Source organism: Lissotriton helveticus, chromosome 12, assembly GCF_964261635.1.
Source record: "Lissotriton helveticus chromosome 12, aLisHel1.1, whole genome shotgun sequence".
In the NCBI taxonomy this organism is placed as follows: domain Eukaryota; kingdom Metazoa; phylum Chordata; class Amphibia; order Caudata; family Salamandridae; genus Lissotriton; species Lissotriton helveticus.
In genome coordinates this window covers 828,871,898-828,895,802 of record NC_136073.1, presented here as the reverse complement: position 1 = coordinate 828,895,802, position 23,905 = coordinate 828,871,898, and the positions used below count along the sequence as shown (strand labels likewise).

General features: G+C 42.5%; 1 protein-coding gene across 2 annotated transcripts in view; it reads right to left on the bottom strand.

Moving 5' to 3' along the window:
- The window catches only part of LOC144798543 (disintegrin and metalloproteinase domain-containing protein 10-like), an 87,802-nt gene that overhangs the window by 44,644 nt on the left and 19,253 nt on the right, over window positions 1–23,905 (bottom strand). For both annotated transcript variants that reach the window (XM_078669471.1, XM_078669472.1), the window contains 3 exons: window positions 23,557–23,715; window positions 1,665–1,753; window positions 59–181 (listed from right to left, as the gene is read on the bottom strand). In XM_078669471.1, the coding sequence (XP_078525597.1) occupies window positions 59–181; window positions 1,665–1,753; window positions 23,557–23,715 (371 nt within the window). The remainder of the gene's footprint in view (window positions 1–58; window positions 182–1,664; window positions 1,754–23,556; window positions 23,716–23,905) is intronic.

The following is a 23,905-nucleotide window of genomic DNA, read 5'->3' as shown; positions in this document are numbered from 1 at the left end:
TATCTGTGATGTATCTAAGTCATATATGTTCAATAGCGATCGCTTGGTGGAAACTCACCATTGCGATAACTCTTTCCACGCTGCCAAATCGCTTACAAAACAAATAATCAGCTTTAACGTACAATAGGCAGGTTGTGCGAGATACGTCGACGCTTCGTTTCATTCTTGTAACAGTTTCTTCCTACATGAAACGAGAAAGAATAAAAATGATCTACTACACAATGCAGTATAAGATTAGTCGTAGGCTGCAACTGTAGGTGAAAAGGATGGAAAGCCTTGAACAAAGAATGTGCTGCTCATTGCAGCGCCTGCAAGGGTTTGGGAGTGTCTGAGAGTTAGCGAGTGCCTGCGAAATATACCAAGGAGGACTTGATTAAGGACACAGGTTTCCAATGTTGCTCCACGATTGACAGACCTTGGCTATGTTTCCTCAGTATCCACAGTGGATACATTTACCTACAAGAAATCTGAATGGGAATCATTTATAAATAGTGGCTATTCTAAAAATCTAGTACACTTTAAGACCTAGGGGGGGGGGGGCTTCAATTAGTCTGTGGTTCAAAAAGTTCATATGAGATGAAGTACTATGGAAGTGTGCAAAGATGTAAAGTTTCTTTAAAAAAAGTTGTGGATTGATTGCATAAATGCAACTGGTATGTACTCTGGCCCGCACTCAAGCCTATCATTTCTTTGCCCAGTCTAGATAAAACCCAGCCATATATAAATCAGCCTCGGAACTGATCCTTTAAAACTGGTCCACCACATACCAGCAGGCTAGGACTGTAGAAGGGAACACAAGCAGCAACAGACCTGTGTCAGCCTGCTTGAGGCTCATCAGTAGGGTGCAGCTCGAGTCTTGCTTACAATAAGCAATGGATCCACGTCTTGGCCTACTCATCGCACTCAGGGTGTCTTTATAACTTCACAAATATCACTTATTAAAGTGCTTGGAGAATGGATATGTCCAGATATTCCATAGGACTCCTCCGCGTCTCACTGATGATGCCCATGGAAGCAGAAATATGCTTGAAGATGCTTGTGTTCCAGTTACGAGGGAATGTGACCTATCAGTTTGGGTGGTACTGTCCATCATAGGGCAGGGCAACACTGGTTTTCCTGTGGGTCCTCTCCCTCTCTGTAAAGTCAGAGACAAGCCAAAAAGAGATAGAATAGAATGTTGACCAGAATAATTACCAGAGACTAAATCAAGCATTCCACCCATCATCTCTTCATGCGGAGAGACCTTACAGAGAGGGACCAGGTAAATCTCTCATGTGATGCATTTCTTTGACTGATGATTGCACCAACAATTCTTAAAATCCTTATAAATCCTGTCAACACAAAGATTCAGAGTATGCCATTGGCTTCCTGATTTACTCCACTCTAGCTTTCTTCATAAACGATAAATGTATGTGCTCTGGGTGATGCTGATTCGAGTCAGATGTATTCAGCCTCTGGTCTTATGCATTGCTTCTACAGCTAAAGTGCTCTAAAGTCACTGTAATAATAATATAATAATTCTTTATTGTTTGATTACTTAAAATCTTACAATATAACGAATACAAAAGTCACTGGGAAGGACCTAGCACATGCAGGCCCCACATGTATTATTTTCATTTGACTGTGCTAATATTTGTTTAGCAATAATGTATTCTGTCTCATACCTGAATTTCCATTGGTGATACCAAATTCTTTAACTTCTGATATGTTTTCAAAATCAACGAAGAGTTCACATTTTTCAGAAGAGAATAATCTAAAAAGTAAATTTGTTATAAAGATTTCAGTTTTTCATCAGGCTATTCAAACTAGAGAACAATTGAAAACGTTGAACAGTATTGGCAGAACATGCCATAAATTCACAATTGAGGTAGACTTGCAAATGTTTGAATCACACTCTTCAAAAACTTTCCTTTCCTGCGGAATCCTGTTAAGAGGTGGAAGCATTTTATATGATGGAGACCAGGGGAGACATGGGTATTATTTAGTTGCTAGTTGGTGCTGGGCCTTAATAAATCCCACCTACATAAACACAATTCATATCTACATAAACAGCCGGGGATAGGTGGCCCCTTTGACAGAATGACATGCTGCCTTGTGCCCAGCAAAGATGTCAATATCTCTTACCTGCAGGGCTTAACTTGTGCTGGTGCTTGAAACTGCTGGGCTAAAGCACTCATGCCTGGAGACCAAGACTTAGGTTTCACTATCAGACTCTGTCTCAGAGCAGAAAAGAGAAAAGGGAGAAAGGGTGAGGAAGAGAAAGATAGGAAAACAGTGACATAAAGAGAATGCAGGGATGAAAAATAAACACCTCCAAGTGTGAAATAAAGAGACAGAAAGTAGAGGGTGGTGGAAGAAAGAGGCTTGAGGTGGAATCAAAGCCAGGCAGCATTGGTATTTGGTAATACCAACGACAGCACCCCCAAAACAAAATCGGGCCCATGAAGTTATATATATTTGTTAAAAATTAGGGTCATCTTCTTGAAGCTCCTGCCCAACCCATGAACATGGTTTTGAGTCATGTAAATGGCTGACTAGTTTTTAGGAGTTGGAGAAACATATGATGTCTGCTAAGGTGAGCAGGAGGGAAAGGTCAACTCATGCTATATTCCCCCTTACCTTCTGATTCAAAACTCAAACTTTATTGGACTTGAGCGCACACTTAATACGAAGTACAGTTAAAATAAGTATAAATGTTATAAGTGCTTGTGAATGTATGAATTGTTGTTTTTTTAAAGACAGTTTTAAGGGCACACAGGGTAGGGATTGCTTTTAGGGGCATTTGGGGGGGGGGGGGACTCGATATTTCTTCCATTCTTCTAAGGGACTATTTTCAAGGGTGTGCAGGGTGGAATGGCTAGAAAAAGTATGTCACTGTGGAAAGATGCAGCCACCTCAAGTCTCACTCTTTGCGAGTGTGACTTACACATTTGGATTTCGTTTTGAGCTCTTGGTCACATCAACTAAATGTCACATTATTTGAGAAGAGTTACAATCTGAACCCTAAACACAGTTCTGTTTAATGATTTCCTACATGCGGATCAGCTCCTGGGAGAAGTAGAAGTTGCAGATCTCACCTCTAGGGGAGCCTTCTTACAGATCCCTTAAGTATATAGACTGCCCCATTTTGGGCAGAGGGCCACAGCCCTACATTTGTAGACAATTAATCGATTTCAGGGCAGATTTGGAAATATTTTACATTTAATTTGAAGTTTCTATCACTTCACTTGTGCCTCTTCCTGTGTTGCTGTTGTTGTGAGAGGTTATATGACATCACGTCCTGTTATGCCATCCAAAACGCTAATGAGTTGTCACTCTAAAATGTAGTGTCCTTTCTTTCTGAGGGCGATTGGTTGCATAATGCACATTACCCTCTCCACCTCTTCTGATCTTAAAGTGGACAACTTTAGAGATGAGGCAATTGGTAGTATGGGGCATTCACTCCTTTCTCTTTAGTGTCCCACCATGTTACACTTCTTTCAGTGGCAGGTTTACCACTGGACAAGTGGTCAAAAATCCAGCTCTACACTGCCACCCTGACTGATCCTCAGGCCCATGAATGTAACCAGGGCTGATACCTTTCTCAGAGAAAAAGAACAGCCACTTGCTCTTGGTGTATGTTCAGGAAGAGACAGGAGCAAGTACTCGAGTAAGATTTTATGTGCAATCTTTTTTTTAATCAAGGTTTTCTTTTATAGCCACTCAGGAATGTTTTACAGAGTGATTAAACAGTTTAAAGTAATTTCTTCCTTTATTTGCTTTTTGATTTCATATTCCAAACAGGGAAAATACAGATTTTTGCTGCTGAGTTTTTTTAAACCCTTTTTGACAAAAGAATAGTGGCCATGCTGGCAAAGCATGTCCAATTGTCAACCCTCTCTATTGGTCCCTGCAATCCCCGAGGCTTGAGACCCAAGGGCACTGGCTAGTAGCTTCATTAGTGGCCCATTCAGACAAGGAGGCTGAATGAAAAGAGAAGAGTGAAGCTTAATGGAGGGAAAAAGAAGGCAAGAAAAAACCCAGAAGCTGAAGTGAGTGAGCCAATACACCTGTTGTAGTGATCTGTGTGCAACCTGCATGTTACAAGTTCTAATCATATTGAGAGAGCCCTCTCCCAAAGATGCACCAACAGTGCACGCTGTAAACAAACAGAGTCCTAACCTGGAAAAGAGGAAGCCTGAAAACAACCATAGCGTAATATGTACTCCTACAATTTAGACCCAATAACACCACAATCAACTGCCACTCTAACTCACTCCCCTATTCCACACCACACCCAAACTTGGCGCCCTTTTTGATCTTGCCTACAGTGATTGCCATTTGTACTAACACTGTCAGTCTCCTTAATGCCTCTTTAAGTCAAGCAAGTCCAAGCAAGGTGAATTTCACAACATCGAATATATTTCAAGTAGACAAAGGTGGAAATTGAAACTGAATGCACACCACCAAAGCACACTGGGAGGAAAAGAATGACAGGACACACTGGACACACTTCTAAAGTCAGAGCTGTTACACGTGTATGGATGCAGGTGTGGACTCCACCTTATCTGATAATCTAAGATATAATGCTTAAGGAGGATTGGTGACAATGTTGGAGGAGCTGACAGCGAGGCATTCGGACCCCTTCTCAGCTACGCCAACACGCCGGGATTAATTCCAGGCTGCGATAATCACTGCCATAGCGACGAACGCGCCAGCGGCACCGCCCTGATTGCCATTATCTCCTTCCCTGCCAAGCCTACTCGCCGGGATTAATTCCAGGCTGCAATATTCCTTGCCATAACGACGAACGCGCTGAGGAAACTCCCTAGGCGGTCATCACTTTTAATGACCAAATTCGAGTAGGACCCTCGTCCTAACTAACAGAGGCTGAGCGCTACTTGGATCGTCCTATTGAGAGACATTGTTTGTCATAACAATATACCTTCTGGAGATTGACAATCAACTCAGTTACGCCATCAAAATAGATTTTCCTTGCCTGATAACGCAGTGGCAAGTTTCAGGAGGCTCATCAGTCCTGATGATGATCTAAAACCATATAGATCGAAACGCCGTCGACCTACCCAAGGAATTTCACTTGTTCCATTGTATATAATTGTTGTGTGTTTTTAACCTTGTTGATGTTGTGTGACAGTCCGTTCACTTTGATCACTTATGTCACGTCCTGCACCATATTACTCACTTGAGCACCTGAAATACAGTATAAAGATTTGTGTATATATGTATATATAAAAGAAAAAGAGAAAGAGAAAATAAAGATTCCTACCTGTACTCACATTTTTCGCTCCCTAGCGTTTATTAAATACTCGCTATCTGTACATAAAAACAAACCCCCCCCCCTTTTAGGACCTTGTTAGGCCTACCTTGAACCATTGTTTCTTGAAAAGCAGGATGTTGTCATATATGGCAATGTGTGCCTAGGGAAACTAGATCAACACCAAATAAATAAGCATAATCAATTAAATAAGTCTCGTGGATGTGAATACGATAGATACACAGCGGGTAGTCGCCAGATTGCAACAAATCGGGCGTGAAGGTTTCCCCTGCCACGAGCCCAGGGGGTAATATCAACTGATACGGACAATCACAGACCCTTGGCAATACAAGGAGAGTCAACACGGGAATTCTGTGAGTTCATATTGAAATATTACTTATCCCTACGGAGTGGTCCCGTCTTAGAGTGCATGTACCACCGGGGGATATCTTATGGTCCTGATGAATGCTTAGCATAGGTAGCTCATAACAGCAGAAACATGTTGACCACGATGACGATATAGGACACATTGGTTCAAATTTACTCAACCACTAGTTGTCCACTTGCACTTTGTTTTTATTGAAGGTCGACTATCCCTTTATTAAAATGGGTATAGGGACTAGTTGTCTTTTCTTTTAATTCACCATACACACTTGGGCATGAATTCACAAGCCCTCAAAAATGAACCCAATGATGAAGCCAGTCCCCAACTTTGTTGGTGCATGAGGGTTCTTTTTGAATCATAGTTTCTTCACTAATCATTTTCGACTTGGGTTATAAGGTTAAGTAGCTTATTTTTTAGATTGAATTGCACCTGGTGTGTCACTCTTTTGTTGTTTGAAAAAAATAATGTTTATTATAGAAAAAAATGTTAATCAGTTGAAATGACTAATAATTCATTTTAGGGGATTAGCATAAGTCTCAGCTAGGTGCAACAAAGAGTCTGACATGAAGTCAAATATCAAAGCAAAACATTTATTGTCTTATTCAGACTGACAAGAGTCTGTTCTCCAAAAAAAAACTCTCTAAAATAAGGAGGCGCACCTCAGAGTCTCCCCCCATTAAGATAGTCGATTGTTATGAGATTATTCAGCTACATCCCAGGTCTACCAGGACAGCGGTAGTGGTAGTGGTGGAGATGGGGGCCCTACTCTGGACACTGGACCCCAGCAAAACTCTCTCAAAGCATTATTTGATACCCTACAGGAGATGCAAGCAGAGGCAAGAACTGAAAGTCGGAGAGCGAGACAAGACTCAAAAAAGATCCAGGGCTCATTGAGAAATATAAATAAACTATATAAGGAAGTAGAGGTGAGAGTCACCGAAGTAGAAGAACGCACAGGCAGACTGGAGGACAACGTGGGGAATTGGCAGGCATTCAAGACTGAACAAGAGAAACTGACAGAAGACATGAGCTGGAAGATGGAAGACTTTGAAAACAGGCAGAGGCGAAATAATGTTAGACTTTTGGGTGTGGCAGAGGGGGCGGAAGGGCAGGATGTCAGGCAATTTGTAGTTAATCTGTTGAAAGGAGCCTTTCCAGAGTCCCAGTGGCAGTGGGACAGGGAAGTACAGAGGGCACACAGGTTCCCTTTTACAATAAGGAAACCCCGAGGCATGGGAGCTACAGGTGGTGAGACCCAGGGGAACTTACCCAGGGCAATCTTGGTAAATATAGGGAACTTTTTACTGAGAGAGGAGGTAATTGGCAAGGCAAGACCGGATAGTAGAAGAACTTTTGAAGGTATTACTTTTTTTGCCAGGCCTGATTTCTGCCACGTCACCATAGAGAGGAGATGGAGGCTTAGACAGATGATTGCCCCATTTCAGGCCCTAGGCTGTGAAGCATATCTCCTCTTTCCCGCAAGGCTTAAGGTGATCGTAAGGGGGAAGGCCCAGATGTTCTCTTCAGAGATCAAAGCCCAGCAATTTTTGGAAGAGACAAAGAAACAGAAAGGCGGTGCCCTCAAGAAAAAAAGTATAATCGTTGATGGAATTTCAGTAGACATTAGGTCAGATTTATCGCCAACTACAGCAAGTAGGCAATGGGAATTAGGGAAGCGTATGGCGCCCCTAAGAGAAATGGGGGCAACTGTCCAACTGAAATTCCCTGCTTTCTTAAAAGTAATGTGGCGTAATAAAATGCATACGTTCCGTGCAGTTGAAGAGGTGGACGCCTTCTTGGATCAGTGTCAAGAAGTATAATATCAGATAGCTTAGATTGCTGCCTAAACACTCACAAAAAATTCACTAGTTTTTTTTTTTAGATAAAATAGGGGCACCGCCTCTGTAGCATCCACTGGCCTAGGGTTAGGCCTTGGGAATTTTGGTTGGGTTTTCCAGGGAGAAAGAAGAGGGAGGAGATGAGGTAGGGGTAGGGCTGTTAGGGGGTAGGGGTAGGGGCAGGGGTTGTGGGGTGGTAAGGGGGGGTTGGGAGGGAGGGGAAGTAAGAAAAGAGGAAAAAACCCTCAGGAGCATCTTTGCCACCGAAAAGCAAGAGAACTATGGGATAGCTCATATGACTGGGGTTAAAATTAAGGAGCTAAAGTTCCTCACTTGGACCGTTAATGGCCTACGAGGAAAAACTAGAAGGCAATTGATATTGTAATATCTGGAGGACTCCCATGCCCAGGTGATCATTTTGCAGGAAACCCATCTGACTGAAAAAGAAAGTAATGAGATCTTCTCTACACAGAAATGGATTGCTAATGCTGTTTTTACACCAATAAAAAATATAACCACAGCTCAAGAATAGATTTTTTTTTATTGGACACTAGGTTGAAGGATCGGGTCACGAAAGTGATACACCTGGGAGCTCATATCTCAGACCACTCAGCGGTTAGTTTAGATTTAGAATTAGGAATAGAAGGGTCGAGTTCTATTTGGAGATTGGACCGCACTATCTTACTGCATGAGGATTATTTACAAACTTTAAGAATATAATTACAAGACTTCTTAGATGTAAATGAAGAATCAGCTAAAGGAGATATAGTCTGGGACACATGTAAGGCATTTCTGAGAGGGAGATTGGGAGCTCAGGGTGCTAAAAAGAGAAGGTCTTATTACAGTAAAATTTTAGACTTGGAAAAAGAAATACGATTCTGGGAGGGTAGTGGAAGTCGCTCAGGGAGTAATTGTACTGAGGAGGAAGTTAAAAATAAGCTCCAGAATTTAAAAATAGAGCTTACATTAGTACTTTCACAAAGAGTCAAAGAACGCTGGGAAGCTAGTCAGCTGGCTCACTTTTCATACGGTGAGGGTTGCGGTAAATTGTTAGCGTGGAAAGCAAAGAAAGATCTAATGCGCCATCAAATAAAAGAAATCAAAAAGGTTGACTCAGGAGAAAGTATAACAGACAGCAAAGGAATAGCGGATGCCTTCCATAGCTATTTTGTAAATGTTTACGCAGAAGACCTTCATCCAAGAAAGTCTGAAATAGAAGAGTGGCTAAACTTTTTGAAACCCCTTACTGATGTTTAATGGGAACACTAAATAAAGAAATTACTTTAGATGAAGTGGCTAAAGTGATTAAGGAGAGTAAAAGGGGGAAAGCACCTGGCCCGGATGGTCTTCCGGCTGAAGTATACAGAACTTTAGTTGACGTAATTTCTCCTACACTCTGTCAATTATTCAATCAAGTTTTTAAAGGGGAGGTAACTATACCTAGTTCATGGAATGAGGCAACTATCTCCTTGATACTTAAACCAGGGAAATCTCTCAGTAGTTTAGATGCTTATAGACCAATATAACTTTTGAATTGCGATTATAAGTTTTTCGCAAAAATCTTAGCCGACAGACTTGCTAAGGTTATTCAGAAACTGATTCATAAGGATCAAAAAGGTTTTATTAAGGGGAGATACTTGAAGGAACTCACTTTTACCTTGGTTGGAATAATTGATATGGCTTCCAGTCAAAAGTCTCCCTTGGCGGTGTTTGCACTAGACGCCGCCAAGGCATTTGACCGAGTAAACTTTACATATCTGAAAGATCTTCTGCAACATCTTAATTTAGGGAAGAATTTCACTCAATCTCTCTTTTCTCTGTATTGCTCCCCGACATCACGTGTTTTAGTTAATGGAAACCTTACTCATCCCATAAAAGTAATGCGAGGCACCAGACAAGGGTGCCCTTTGTCGCCCTTACTCTTTAACTTATATATAGAGCCATTGGCTTGTAAGATAAGGGCTTCAGAAGAGATACCCCCCTTTGTAGCTGGAGATTGGTAAAAAAAACTGGGCCTTTACGCGTATGACATTATTATTTATTCTTCTAATTTACATCACTCGTTGGATAACTTGTTGAAAATAACGAAAGAGTTTGGAAAAGTTTCAGGTTATCAAATAAATCAGGATAAAACTGAGATAATGGCCTGGAATTTAAGTACAGAAGGGGTAACTAGCAAATCTGAAATGAGATATTTGGGAATCAGGATAACTCATAAGATTGAAGATCTTGCTAAAGTCATTTTTTTTAAGATCAAGAAAGAAATTACGGCTACTTTAAAAGGATGGATGAATCTCCCTCTGTCACTGTATGGACGGACCAATCTTGTGAAGATGGTGATCGTACCGAAAATTACCTATTTGTTTGAGACTATACCGCTGGGATTTAGAAAAGAATGGTTGGCTAAGGTGCAGAGTGAGGTAGCTTCTTTTATATGGGCATCAAAAGGTGCACGAATATCATGGAAAAAGTTGAGGAGGAGAACTAACAAAGGCGGCTTGGCTGCACCAGACTTACAAATTTATGCGTGGGCTTTTTGTTTAAAGAACTGTAGGATGTTGTTTGGTACCCTAATTAAATCCACGATTGGAGATATATTTGGCGCGTTGTTAAAATGTAACGGGCTCGACGATTTTGGTTTTCTATATAAGTTTGCAGACCCTAAATTTTTTTAAAAAGTGAGATTAAAGGTTTTGCGAGACTTGGCGGATGTATGGTATAAAATAAGGAAAACATTGAAATTGCCTTATTTTAGTTTCATGGCCCCAATATGGGATTCTCCTGGAGCTCCACTTTGGACAAAGGATGCTCTGGCTTTTCAGTTGAAAAAAGAGGATGGGCTACAAAGATGGAAAGACTTGTTTCAGGATGATAAATTGATTTCTTGGAGTCTTTGTCAACAACAATGGGGTCAAGCTTTTTCCAGGTATAAATACATACAGATACAGAGCTGGGCAAGTGATCTAGAAACTGTGATTGGGACTCAGAATGATTTCGAGATCAAGTTAGGGTTAGGGGCTTTTAAGAAGGAAGTGGCCACATGGTACTGGACGATACTAGAAATGGAAGATGGACCATTCGTGCTCCCGGAGGCCCTGTGGTTGGAAAGCCTGCCGAAGATCGCGACGGAGAGTCAATGGCAAGTAACGATGTCTATGCTCTACAGTATTGTTAAACCTGCAAATTTAAGGAGGAATCTTCTCTTTACTATCCATAGGGCATATTGGTCCCCTCGAAGACTATCCAAATTTAAAACAGGCGGAGTAGTGGGATGTCCGAAGTGCAACACTTTAAATGCCGATGATCTACATATGTTTGTCTATTGCCCAAATATAAGACAATTCTGGCTGGACGTAAGTAATTGTCTATCCAGAATCTTGAACCTGCGAATGGAGGTAAGCCCCGAATTTATAATAACGGGGAGATATAATTTAGAAAACAAATGTTTGAATGATAATGTAAGACTTATTTTTTATGCCATATTGCTAGCTCGCAGAGAGATTTGCAAGTTGTGGGTCTCTACATCCCCCCCTAAATTAATGGATTGAATTCTAGCTATGAGGGTTGTGGCTAAGCTTGACACTCTAGATCATTCTAAGAGAAATCGAGGGTTTTGGGTACCTTTTCTTGAAGCTTTTGGTTGATTCTTTATTATTTGGTAAGATTTTCCGATGATTAAGCCCGCGCCTATCTCGCTGGTATAAAATGTATGGTGCTCCAGGTCGATAACAGAGTGAGAGGTGGATACGCCTGGTGAGTCAGCTGGTCAAGAAAGCTAGTTTGACACACGACCAGACTCAAAATAGGTGTAGCTTCCCCTCAACACTCTAACCAGCATATGAGATAAATGCCCAGCGGTGGACTCAGTTAGAAGAAATGGGTGGCGAGACGGCAAATGAGGGAAAAAATTTTTTAAAGAAAAAAAAAAAAAAGAAACAGAAAGGCGGATAACATGAGGAGGTCTAGGGTCTTGGGTCTTGCTATATAGAGTGCACTCCACAAACTTTTTGAATATAAGCACAAGGAGGGGAGGTTAAACGACACATCAAAGGGAGAAGCAGGAGAGGGATGCGATCAGCACAACTCAAGGCGGGCACGCATAGGTCGGCTGACCTATTTGCCTGTAAAGGGGAAGGGAGGGTTCAGGGGAGGGGGGGCAGTGGGGTGGAAGGGGGTGGTAGGGGGAGGGGTAGGGCGGGAGATGGGGGGGAGAAAAAGGACATATAGGATTGTTTTTGTTTTGGTAATTCACACTTGTGGGGAAAATGTGATAAAAGCCACACAACATGAGAATAGCAATGCAGCAGAAACAGAATGTATACAGTACAAGAGGGAGATTGCATGGAATCAGCGAAAGTGGAATTTTCTTAAACATTTTGCAGGTTTTCTGAAAGGGCAAGGGGTGCTTCGAGATGACGTGTAGAATTGCTACGATAAATGTTTGTGGGCTTAATGAAATAAATAAAAGGCATAGAGTAGCAGCGTTCCTTAAAACATTACGCCTGGATTTAGTATGCCTACAGGAGACCCATATAGAGGGTGTTAAAGGCTACTTACTGGAACAACTGGGTTTTTCAATACTAGCGAACTCTAAGCAAGGGACTAAGACCAGAGGAGTGGCGGTTTTAGGGAAAAAAGGGGGATGTAACAGTGCGAAGAAAGAAAGAAGATCAGTGGGGGAGATGGGTTATACTGGAATTAGTTTTTAAAGGGGATACCTTCACTTTGGTCACAATTTACGGGTCAACAGAGGATGACCCAGATGTTTTTCAGTATCTGGATGTCGAGTTAGCTCAATGGCCCGAGCCCATTGTCTGCTGCGGGGATCTCAATATATATGATCTTAGTAGCTCATTTGTACAACCTGGGGGACAATATATAGGGGGGAAAAAAGAGTCTATAGAGCACTTTCAGATATAGTGTTTCATAACTTCCTGGAGGACCCCTGGATAAGGTGGCACCCATACCTAGACGGTAGTACATTCTACTCAGCCCCACACAAGGTGCTGGTTCGTTTGGACTACTTTTTAATCTCTAAGAATTTGATCGCTGATTTAAACATTGAGAAACATCCACGACTAGTCTCAGACCATAGTCCACTGGTTTTAACACTCAAGCTAGGCCAGAGTCCAAAAAGAGAGGTTTCATGGACCTTCGAACGTGCACTATTACAAGACCAGGCATATCGGGATTATATGAACACATGGATAAAGGACTTTTGGGACATAAATAGAGGGACAGCACCACCGGGAGTTGTTTGGGACTCATTTAAAGCAGGGGTAAGGGGTGAGACACTGAGCTTCGTGTTATTTAATAAAAAAAAGAGAAATTAAGGGCTGAGGAAATTCGACAAAATCTTTTAAAATTTGAAGCAGACTTAGCAGCTGCTATAGTACAGAATTCCCCGCTCGACCAGCTACTGCTTAGGATTGCTGTAACTAGAGCAGAAGCCCTGGAAGGAATGGCTAAAAAGGTGGTGGAGAAGTACTTGACTCAAAGGGAGAAGGCATATGAGTTTAGCGAAAGGGTGGGGCACATACTAGCGGCACGGAGTAGACAAAGGGCAGCAAACTCGGATGTCAAGCAAATCGTTGATCCGCAGGGTAATTCATTTACAGAGGCTGGGCAGGTAAGGGAAGTTTTCAGACAGTTTTATGTCGATCTTTACTCCTCTGATAACATAGGAGGTGAGGAAGAGATAGAGGGATATCTGATGAGTGTCACTCCTCCTGAAATTGAGACACAGGATAAAGAGGAATTAGAAGCCACATTCCAATTGGTAGAATTCCTCATGGCCCTTGGGAGCCTACCCTCCGGGAAGGCAGCGGGTCCGGACCAAATTCCATTGGAATTCTTTAAAGTGTTTCAGACGTTATTAGCAGCTGATATGTTTACTATTATGATACTGGCCCAGAAGGGGGAGTCAATACCTGACTCATGGGGGGCTGCAGACATCATAGTGATAGCCAAAAAGGGTAAACCTGCAACGGCCCCAGGTTCATATAGACCCATCACTTTAATGAACGCCGATGTATAGGTGTTTTCTAAAATACTGGCTAAAAGATTGTCAAGGGTTATTGAGAGATTGGTTAGCCCCTTCCAGCATGGGTTTATTCCAGGTAAGGGTACAACGCAACATGTCAGGCAAGTAATCACTATGTTCGATGCAGCAGGTACTTCAGGAGACCCTATGGCAGCACTATTCTTAGATGCTGAAAAAGCATTTGATAGGGTCTCCTGGAGTTATCTATGGGCTATCATGAAATGGAGTGGTAAAGGGGATGGGTTTATAAAGGCTATACAAACTCTTTATAAAGATCCAAAAGCTAAGATCAGGGTTAACAGAGGGCACTCGGACTGGGTTAAAATCAGCAGGGGGACCCGACAGGGATGCCCTTCCTCCCCTTTATTATTTGCGCTATATCTGGATCCTTTTCTCCGTCGATTAGAACAGAATCCAAAGATACCGGCAATGCAGATGAAAGGTGGCTCGATAAAATGTCTGGCGTATGCAGACGATGTGGCCATTATGACACCCAACCAGGTAGGGGCTATTAGGGAGGTGGAGCTGGAAGCCAGAAAGTTTGGTTGGATATCGGGGTATAGTTTAAACGCCTTAAAAACGCAAATTGTAAAGAATAGGTATGTAGATTGCAATGATGAGAGGGTGGTTGATTCTGCAGTATATTTGGGAATTGCGATCTCTGCGAATTTAGGAAACATAATAAAGAATAATATGGATCCCTTAATGGCTCAAGTAAAAGTAACCTGGACAGATTAAACAATTTACATTTGTCGCTAGTCAGATGCATGAATATAATTAAGATGTTGATACTCCCTAAGTTTCTTTTTCTTTTTAGGTCTATCCCATTATTGTTTGAAACAAATTGGTTTAATGCACTAGAGGCATTAATGAATAGATTTATATGGGCACAAGGGAAGACACGTAGGGCGTATAGGTTCATCTCCCTCCCGAGAGAGAAGGGAGGGTGGGGAGCACCAGATTTTAGATTGTATTACATGGCTGTATCCTTACAATATATGCAGGGCTTAATTGGAGGGGCAAATCTTGATAGCAGGGTATCTAGCTTCTCTACAGAGGTATATGCAATAATACTAGAGGCAGAAGCGGGAAACTATTTGTTAAATAACGTTGATTTTGGATATTTTAAAAGGACAAAATATAAAACAATAGCTGCTGCAGTGAATATTTGGAGTGCTTTTTTGAAAAAAATCAAATTAGGTAGATACAACAGATATGTTATGATGTATGAAAACAAATCGTTTCCCCCAGAGGTATTCTCAGATATAGTAATGGCAGACTGGGATGCAAGGGGGATTACACAGATCGGTGATGTCATTAATTCTGATGGAATGATGCAGTTTAGTGATATGAGATACAAATACGGCTTAAGCAATAGGGGATTTTTTAAATATCTTCAAATTAGGAGTTGTTTAGGTAACAAGCAGGGTGGAGCGTCTGGCTTCAGCAGAAATGATATCCTAGAGAAAATAAAGACGTCATGGGATTGTACAATACGATCCTTCTACGCAATTCTTGTAAAAAGTAAAAATCATGATATGGAAAAACACAGTAATAAGTGGGCTGTGAAATTGGGTGGTGACCAGGGTTGGTTTCAGGAATCTCTGGAACTAGGTCGAACAGTTTTGTGCTCATCCCCTTTGCAATCACAACACTATACAACCCTCTTCTCGCTATATTTTACGCCAGCAAGGATTGCAAAGTGGAGTGGTACTGCGGGTATTTGTTGTCCCAGATGTAACTACCTAGAGGCAGATAGTCCATATCTTCGCCACTTGCCCTCAATTGCATACACTAGTGAGGGATATAGAGATGTTTTTACATAGATCACTAGGAATACAAATTGTGCTCACCCCATTTCGGATACTTTTAGGGGTTGGTGCATATGTGGAGGAAATACCACGGAATTTTTTATTTGTAGCTATGGCAGTGTACAGGCTAACTATAGCCAGGGCATGGAATCCCCCGGGAATGCAATCTTGGCTAGCCAATTTATTATCAGTATATAATTTGGAAATGAATATTTATGCCCGGAAGGGTAAGAGGAAAAGGGCCTTGGGCTTAAAAATATGGGATCCAGTAAACAAGTGGAAAGAGTAATTACTAAATATTTGGTGTTGTTTTTATTAAAACCGATAAAAGGTTAACATTTTTTTAGGTCTCGGCAGCGAGACCCATTGTAGTTAAAATGCCTCCGAAGGGAGACAGACAGGTGCACGAGCCGCTTAGGGTATGTGGACGCGCTTTGTGCGCATGGGCACACACACAGCGTTACTGAAGGCCGAAGGCACTCACAAACGTGCATACACACGCATACACACACAGACGCGCGCGCACACACACACACACACACACACACACACACATACCCCCTCGCTCTCTGCCCACTCCCTCTCTGCCGCCCCCCTCTGCCCCCACTCACCGGGCTCTTTCCCTCCGCAGCGGGTCAGTCACGGCAGCAGGCAGACTCGGTGTCTTCTCTGGCGATCTTCAGCTGATGTGCACGCCCACGCTGCGTCTCGTGCGCTGTTCGCACCCGTTGATCCTCAGCCTATTAGTAATTCTTCCTGTTGCTCGGTGCCTACGGTGGCCTCTTAGTGATTTAACCTCTCCTCTTCTAGGCATTTTGTCACTTGTTACCGTATTCTTGTGAATGCAGTGGTCAGCTTTTGTTCTAGTTCGGCTCAGTGTGCAAGCACAGGCTGCTGCTGAAGATACTAAAAAGTTAACTTTCCTGCGGCCAGCGTCGCAGTTTCACCCTCCCCAGAGCCGTTTCAGTGTCGGGATTTGCCCAGTATTATTTTTCGGGAGCAGTGTGTGATAATGTAACCCTTCTTGAATGGTGTTTCTGACGACGATGCCTCGTTGCGTTGCAGCTGACAGAGGCGGCTCTATTGCCGCGAGCTCACAGGCGCACCTTTGTGCCAGATCGGCGCGCGCTGGCAGGGGGCACGGAGCAGATGACGGGGCTGGCGCGTGGACATGTTTCCGGCCCGGCTTTCGGGAGACTTTGTACACCTTGCAGTGGTGTGTTTTTGCAATTACACGGTTTGAGTTTAATGTTGTTTGGCTGGCGTCATGTTTTCCAACCCAACCCCCAACCAAGGCTTTACATAAAGGACCAGGTACAAGCATCCGTGGAGCGTCGTGATCACGGTAAGGGATGGTAGACGTTTGTTTTCGTCACTGTCGATGGATTACAAGACATGCCTGTGTGGGGATGCTCTGAACCAGCAATCGCTGATAAAGCCGAAGCAGGTAAAGGTCTGAGTTTTGAGTAAGCCCTGACCCGAGTTAAACATCTCCTGGATACTTATGGAAATGTTCTGTACGTTGACTGTTGTCCGCTTGTTTTGTCGCGTGCCTGCGTGCAAATGCTTTGTTTGCGAAGTCATTCTGTAAATTTGTTTGCGTTCTGAAGATTCTAATGCATGTTTTGAAAATTCTAACTTGTTAACTTTGGCCTTGAAATGCTGACCAGCGTCGCATAACATCACGGAATTTCCTCAGTTTGCAAAACAGATGGTTAGGTCACCTGTGGATTAGGTCACCTATGCAGGGTTATACAGCCGCTGTAAGAATCGCACGTTTAAATCCAACACAGCAATCCCCCCTCCTTTTATTTATTATTTTTTGTGGCTTACGGCGACCCTACACCTCGTGCTAAAAAGATTGTTGCTTACCTCTTTCTTACCTGCATATAATTTGCTTTATAGCAGATTGCCAATATGCTCTGCTCTCAAAAAAAGAATTCAATCTCAAATGTATCCATCAACATCGCAAACAGAAGTTTGAGTTTCGGTGTAGCCCCTTCAGTGTGTGCTGTACACCACCCCTGCCGTGCCAGAATTTCCAGTCGGATTAATACTTGCTGTATTGAGATGGTTCTGTAAGAATATGACTATACTTTTTTATTTTTTACCTCTGTCAGTAAATGCCCATAATTAATACATATTGGCAAGCAGGAAATCGCTGGTGTCCTTTGATTGCGGCGCTTAAAAGTTTGTGATCATAAAATTGAGGCTAGACTGGAAGTTTCCGTGGTGGCGATAAGGTAAAATCTGTCCAAGCCAAGTAGTATGGAGGTGGTTTCTGATGAGGCGACTCAACCCTGAAGTAACACCCAACTTTTTCAGCTCCTCGACACGTGTAGCTGTAAACGGTAAAGTTGCCAAAAGATTACAAAAAAGATAACCAGGCACGTTGGTCACATGAAGTCTGCATCTTCAGCGTTGGTTGGAACTTTAAAATGGTCAAGAGGTGAATCTGGCTGTGGAGAGCCCAAGATGGCTATATATCGAAAGGTGTGGTGTGCATTTTTTCATTGTAAGATCCTTACTGTTGGGTGTATTTCAAAAATGAATTGCACCTTTTTAGCCTAGAAATGCAGTGACTGTTCTTCCTCTGCTCTATCTGCTCTTCTGCATGCTTTGCACCATGGTTGTACTAGGGCAGATTTGTGCTGCCCCCTAAGATAAGAGGTGGTGTTGCATGTCTGTACTTTTGAGTGTCATCAGTGACCTGTCTAGAGTGCCGTGTCCTTGCCCAGGCTAGACCGCAGTGTTCTTGCCATCAGCCTGTGTCTCTGGTTTTGGGTGCCTGTGCTCTGCATCCTATGCTCCTATGCTACCTACAAGAAGCATGTGCTAGAATTGCCAAGGAAATTTTAGATAATTATGTCTGGCTTCTTTTTAGCCATTTTTGTAGTGGATGGGGAGTTTGAGCTAAACTTCGATTACAGTGAAATACCCTTTACTCTTAGTGGGGATGCATTTTTTCAAATATATTTATATCTTGGGAGGGGGGGGTTTCAAATTAGATTGTGCAGGTATTTGACATTTGATAAATCAGTAAGCTCATGGTTGTTTAATTTGTGAACAACAGTTGTGTATTGGTTTCAAAGTATTTTATCTGCCAACCAAAACACTGCACATCAAAATGTTTGTAGCGTTCTCCACTATTTGTGTGATGGGGTGAGTGGCTTGGGGCAAGTTCTTCCATAGTTCTTTAGACTCTGTAAGACTTGAGAGGTCTTTCTCAAGGTTTGATGGGGTGCATGGTCCAGCAGCTCCACATCCTCCTATGAAGTGGTATTAAGACTCCAAGAATGCATTGCCAGATCCTGGCAATCCTGGACACTTGGTCCAGGATTTCATTGGTTGTGACGTATGAAACAGAACTCCAAGACACTAGCACTTTCACATCCTCTGCCATTTAGTCTTCTCGCTCAACAAAAAAGCATCCCTGAACGTGTACAGCTCTCTGATGTACCTACACCAGCACATACATAGAAGTTTGATAGTCATTATTTTGCTGGTGTTTTGTAGGTTTTAGACCTACTGTATATATCCCATAAAGAATCACCTTTGTGCCTTTCAAAGTACTCGTGTGTTTATTTATACCTGTATGTGGTTGCCATTGTTGATTGTACATTTATGACACTTCAGTCCATGTTGTACTTGTAATTTATGCAGTAAAAGCGAATAACTTTGCTAACCGGTGGGTATAAAGTGGGGTTTGGCTCCTTCCAGAGGAATACTTCTCTCTTGTCTTATGCGGAGTACTTGCATTGCAGTACATGAGACTATTTTACATCCAGAAAGTACACTGACTCATCACACATTAAATTCTTTCTCTCAAATGCACCGTATACAGAAAGCTTTCACATTGCATTTTTTTCACTGCAGCCGGCTCTATTTAATGGTTTAGTCAGAACTCAAAATCCAAGACAGGCCTATTGAATTTGACAGTGCGTGTCTTGCCTTCTGCCCCCTGATTGCACTTGTTTTTCTTGCCTTCTGCCCCCTGATTGCACTCGTTTTTCTTGCCTTCTGCCCCCTGATTGCACTTGTTTTTCTTGCCTTCTGCTGCCCTATGCCCCCTGATTGCACTCGTTTTTCTTGCCTTCTGCCCCCTGATTGCACTCGTTTTTCTTGCCTCTGCCACCCTGTTTGTGCCATTTTTCCTGCCTCTGCCACCCTGTTTGTGCCGTTTTTATTGCCTCTGCTCCCCAGTGCCATTTTTCTTGCCTCTGCCACCCTGACGGATTGTTTCGAACTGTAAACTTAGTTGATAGCATCTGTGCATTAAAGGTGTGTTAGCGGCGCTATGTGAAACCAAGTGCATGAGAAAGAAGCGCATTCGAGGCGCGATCTGCATTGTACTTGAAATGCGTACAGGCAGAAACTCTCCACAGGCTGCATTTAAGACTCGTGGCCTTTTGAGCCAGCTGACTGCTTCATATCTGGTGCTCTGCGTTTAAGACTGGTTGTGAAGTTAATTGAACTGCTGCATAGATGTCTAAAGACTAAAGTTTACGAATTACAGTGCTGCCCAGAATTATAAGTCTGTAATCTGCTATCTTGGGTTGTGCTTGCTTCGTGGTGGACGTGTGGTGTGATGCTTGCGTGCAACTGGCAGTGATTAAGTAAACACTCCCCTGCACACCCAGTGAGTGAGACTTTGAACACTTGCCTTCTGCCCCCTGATTGCACTCGTTTTTCTTGCCTCTGCTCCCCTGTGCCATTTTTCTTGCCTCTGCCACCCTGTTTGTGCCGTTTTTCTTGCCTCTGCCACCCTGTTTGTGCCGTTTTTCTTGCCTCTGCCACCCTGTTTGTGCCGTTTTTCTTACCTCTGCCCCCCTGTTTGTGCCGTTTTTCTTACCTCTGCCCCCCTGTTTGTGCCGTTTTTCTTGCCACTGCCACCCTGTTTGTGCCGTTTTTCTTACCTCTGCCCCCCTGTTTGTGCCGTTTTTCTTGCCACTGCCACCCTGTTTGTGCCGTTTTTCTTGCCTCTGCCCCCCGGATTGTGCTAGTTTTCTTGCCTTCTGCCCCCTGATTGCACTCGTTTTTCTTGCCTTCTGCCCCCTGATTGCTCTAGTTTTTCTTGCCTCTGCTCCCCTAATTGTGCCATTTTTCTTGCCTCTGCCCCCCTGATTGTGCTATTGGCAATGTAAATGACAATGCCATTCATTTTTTTTGTAGGTGGCTCTATGTGTGGGTGGCTCTGTCTGTGTGAGGGTGGCTCTGTGTAGGGTGTAGCTATTGGCATTGTAAATGACAATGCCATTTATTTAGCCATTAAGCTATTGGCAATGTAAATGACAATGCCATTTATTGATGATTTAAAAAAAAAAAAAAGAAATGTCATAAACAATGCCAAAAGCTCTACCTTTAATGATGCCGAGACCATTGCATTGTAAATGCTTGTTTTGATTATGTATTGTATGTATAATTTGAGTAAGTACTGTATACAGTCATGTTGAATTGTATAAGTAAAAGTGTGTATAACTTGGAAAATAAAAATAGATTTAAAAAAAAATAACTAATCATTTTCGACTTGGGTTATAAGGTTAAGTAGCTTATTTTTTAGATTGCATTGCACCTGGTGTGTCACTCTTTTGTTGTTTGAAAAAAATAATGTTTATTATAGAAAAAAAATGTTAATCAGTTGAAATGACTAATAATTCATTTTAGGGGATTAGCATAAGTCTCAGCTAGGTGCAACAAAGAGTCTGACATGAAGTTAAATATCAAAGCAAATCATTTATTGTCCTATTCAGACTGACAAGAGTCTGTTCTCCAAAGTTGAGACAAACCAGAAAAGCCTCCCCACCAAAATCGACTTCAAATAGAACAAAATGCTAAGGGAAAATCGCAGTGTCAGCTTGGAATGATCGTGTCACTATATAAAATGACAAATCAGAATACAAAATGTAATGTAATGTAACTCCATTTAACACTATCCCCTAAATAATTATTTTGACCTAATGCCATCAGATATGTCAATACGAGTCTGGTTGCACTCAAAACAATGAAAGTTTCATAGAATGAACTGTCCTACAGCAGCACAGGCAGGAAGAGCCTTGAATGTAGCAACGTTCTCGCCCTCAGGAGTTCTTCGAGAACAACATGTCAACACAGAGCATTACACTGGTGCACATTCTGTTCTGTGCAATGCGAGGAGAAATGAAAACACACATCATGGCTGCGATAGGATTCAAAATGGAGTTTGGGCCTAATTTCGGGTCTAGTTATGTCAAGCACAGGAAAAATACAATTATTGCAAAGTGCAGTGGAAAGAAATCCATAACATCAGGCACACAATTTTAATAAATGAGAATTCTCTCTCTCACAGCAGCAGGTGTCAGGGACTGCAGGCTGTGGTGGCATTAATACCCAGGAGGTGCCCTGGATTGCTCCCAGCCTCTCAGTGCCAGCTGCTTCCTGTTGTCAAGCAGGAGGCTGCACTGCTGAAGGTCACAGCAGCAGGGGAGTGGTTGTCAGAGGTACAGCAGCACCATGACCCAGAGGGGAGGGTGCAGGGCCTACCCTGCCCTGCATCAGCCACAGCTAACAGGCTGATTGCACAGGCCTTTGTCCCTTTGCTTGCCTGGGGTCTGCCTCTGTGTTTACTCTATGAGGGTGGGAGGGGAACTGACCTGTAGCCCATCACATGTAACAAGAGAGAATGATGAGGCTCTGTGTGGAAACCAAGCTAGAGGAAACAATAAATAGATAATGGGGCAATGGATAGATACAGAGGATTGGACATATGCAAGTATCAATCAATCAGCATTTGTAAAGCGCACCGTGTCACCCCTAGGGGTATCTAGGCGCTGTGTCTCCGTCGAAGTGCCAGGTCTTGAGTCTCTTTCTAAAGTCTGCCAACGAGGGGGCTGTACGGAGATGGAGGAAGAGTATAGCAGGGTGAAGTGATGCAAGGAAGCAGGAGGGTGGTGTAAAGTAAGGATGCAGAGATGGATGTGTGATCTGAGAGATCGATAATGGAATAGTGAGATAGGGAAGAGAGTGGAGAGGTAAAGGGAAGAACAGAGAGGCAACTTACTTTTGGGGACCTAAAGGGGAACTTATAAAGATGCAAGAGGGTGAGTGCAAATGAAAGAGAGGAGTGATACAAGTTGTACGAAAAAGGAGTTTTAGACATATAGAGAAAAGTACAGGAGATGAAAACAGAAGATTGCGTGGGACGATATGGGAGAAAAAATTAAGAGACGAGAGCAGAGAGAATTGACAGAATAGAAAGATAGAGGAGAGAATGGTAAGAGGAAAAGAAGAGCAGTAACATACGGGGGGAGCCGGAGAAGGGAAAAAGAAGCGAAATACATAAGTAGAGAGAAGAGGGGTATGTGACATTCGCAAGATACTATGTAAATATATATGGAGCATTGTAAGAAGGGCACAGAAGCAAAGAGATACCGGGAATCATTGGGTAAAGCCAATAGTGCAAATCACCTAGATACAGATGGGTGAAGAGATACAGGGGTGAGTGAGGGAGTGGGCAAGTTGAAAAGCAGCTACAGGTGAGTGGGGAAAAGGAAAAGGTAATGGCAGCTAGATACAGATGGGTAAAATATACAGGTTGAGTGGGGGAGAGGAAAAGGCGAAATGAAAACCAACTAGATGTAGATGAGTAGAAAGATACAGGGGTGAGTGGAGGAGAGGAAAAGGTGAAAAGCAGTTAGATACAGATGAATAAAGAGATACACAGGTGAGTAGGGGATAGAAAGATATGAAAACCAGCTAAATACAAATGGATATAGAGATACACGGGTGAGTGGGAAATGGGAAAATCAGCTAGATTCAGATAGCTAAAGAATTACTGGGGTGAATTTTGTCCTCAATATTTGTATATCTCAATAGTCTAGCTTCAATATTCAGGGGGGCATACCCACTGAAGTATATGCAAAATCCAGGCAATGTTTTATCAGCCCCATTAACCTCCAAGCTGAGGCCTTAAACTGACCTTATTGCTACGAAAATATACAAATTAGTAAAGGAAAATGTATGTTTGTAATGTTTTCCAATGCCTGCACCATCTTGCCAATCACTTGCCACCACCAACAACACCACATTCTTCAAGTTACTGACAAAACTCTATATATCTAAGCCATGCAACACGTGGGCTTTGGGACCCCTCGCAATGTGTTGAACTATTAATAAGTATTTGTTTGATATGAAAATACGACTGAGCTGTTTTTGATTGTTCCAGAAGAAGCTCATACATCAGTACTCACCAATGTCATTTTCATGATAGATGATTGAGTGAGTGGTTTGGTTTCCGCAGACCATATTGTCTTCGTCGGTTTCTACGAAGTAGGTCCCGTTACTTGTTTGGATGGACCCTTCAAAAATGCCATTGATAATCGATCCAGAGCAAACAGAACCAGGTTCATCTACAGCAATGGAATAAGTGTTAAAAAAATCTTTAAAGCGTCTCGGTTTCAAATACAAAATCTAAATACATCCCATAACGGAGGTGTATTTAATGATGGCGCATAAAGACTAGATTATTTCCAGAATTTCAGGATGAGCAATAGATTGGCATAAGATTTCCATTTTGATACAATTTTTGTAAATATAAAC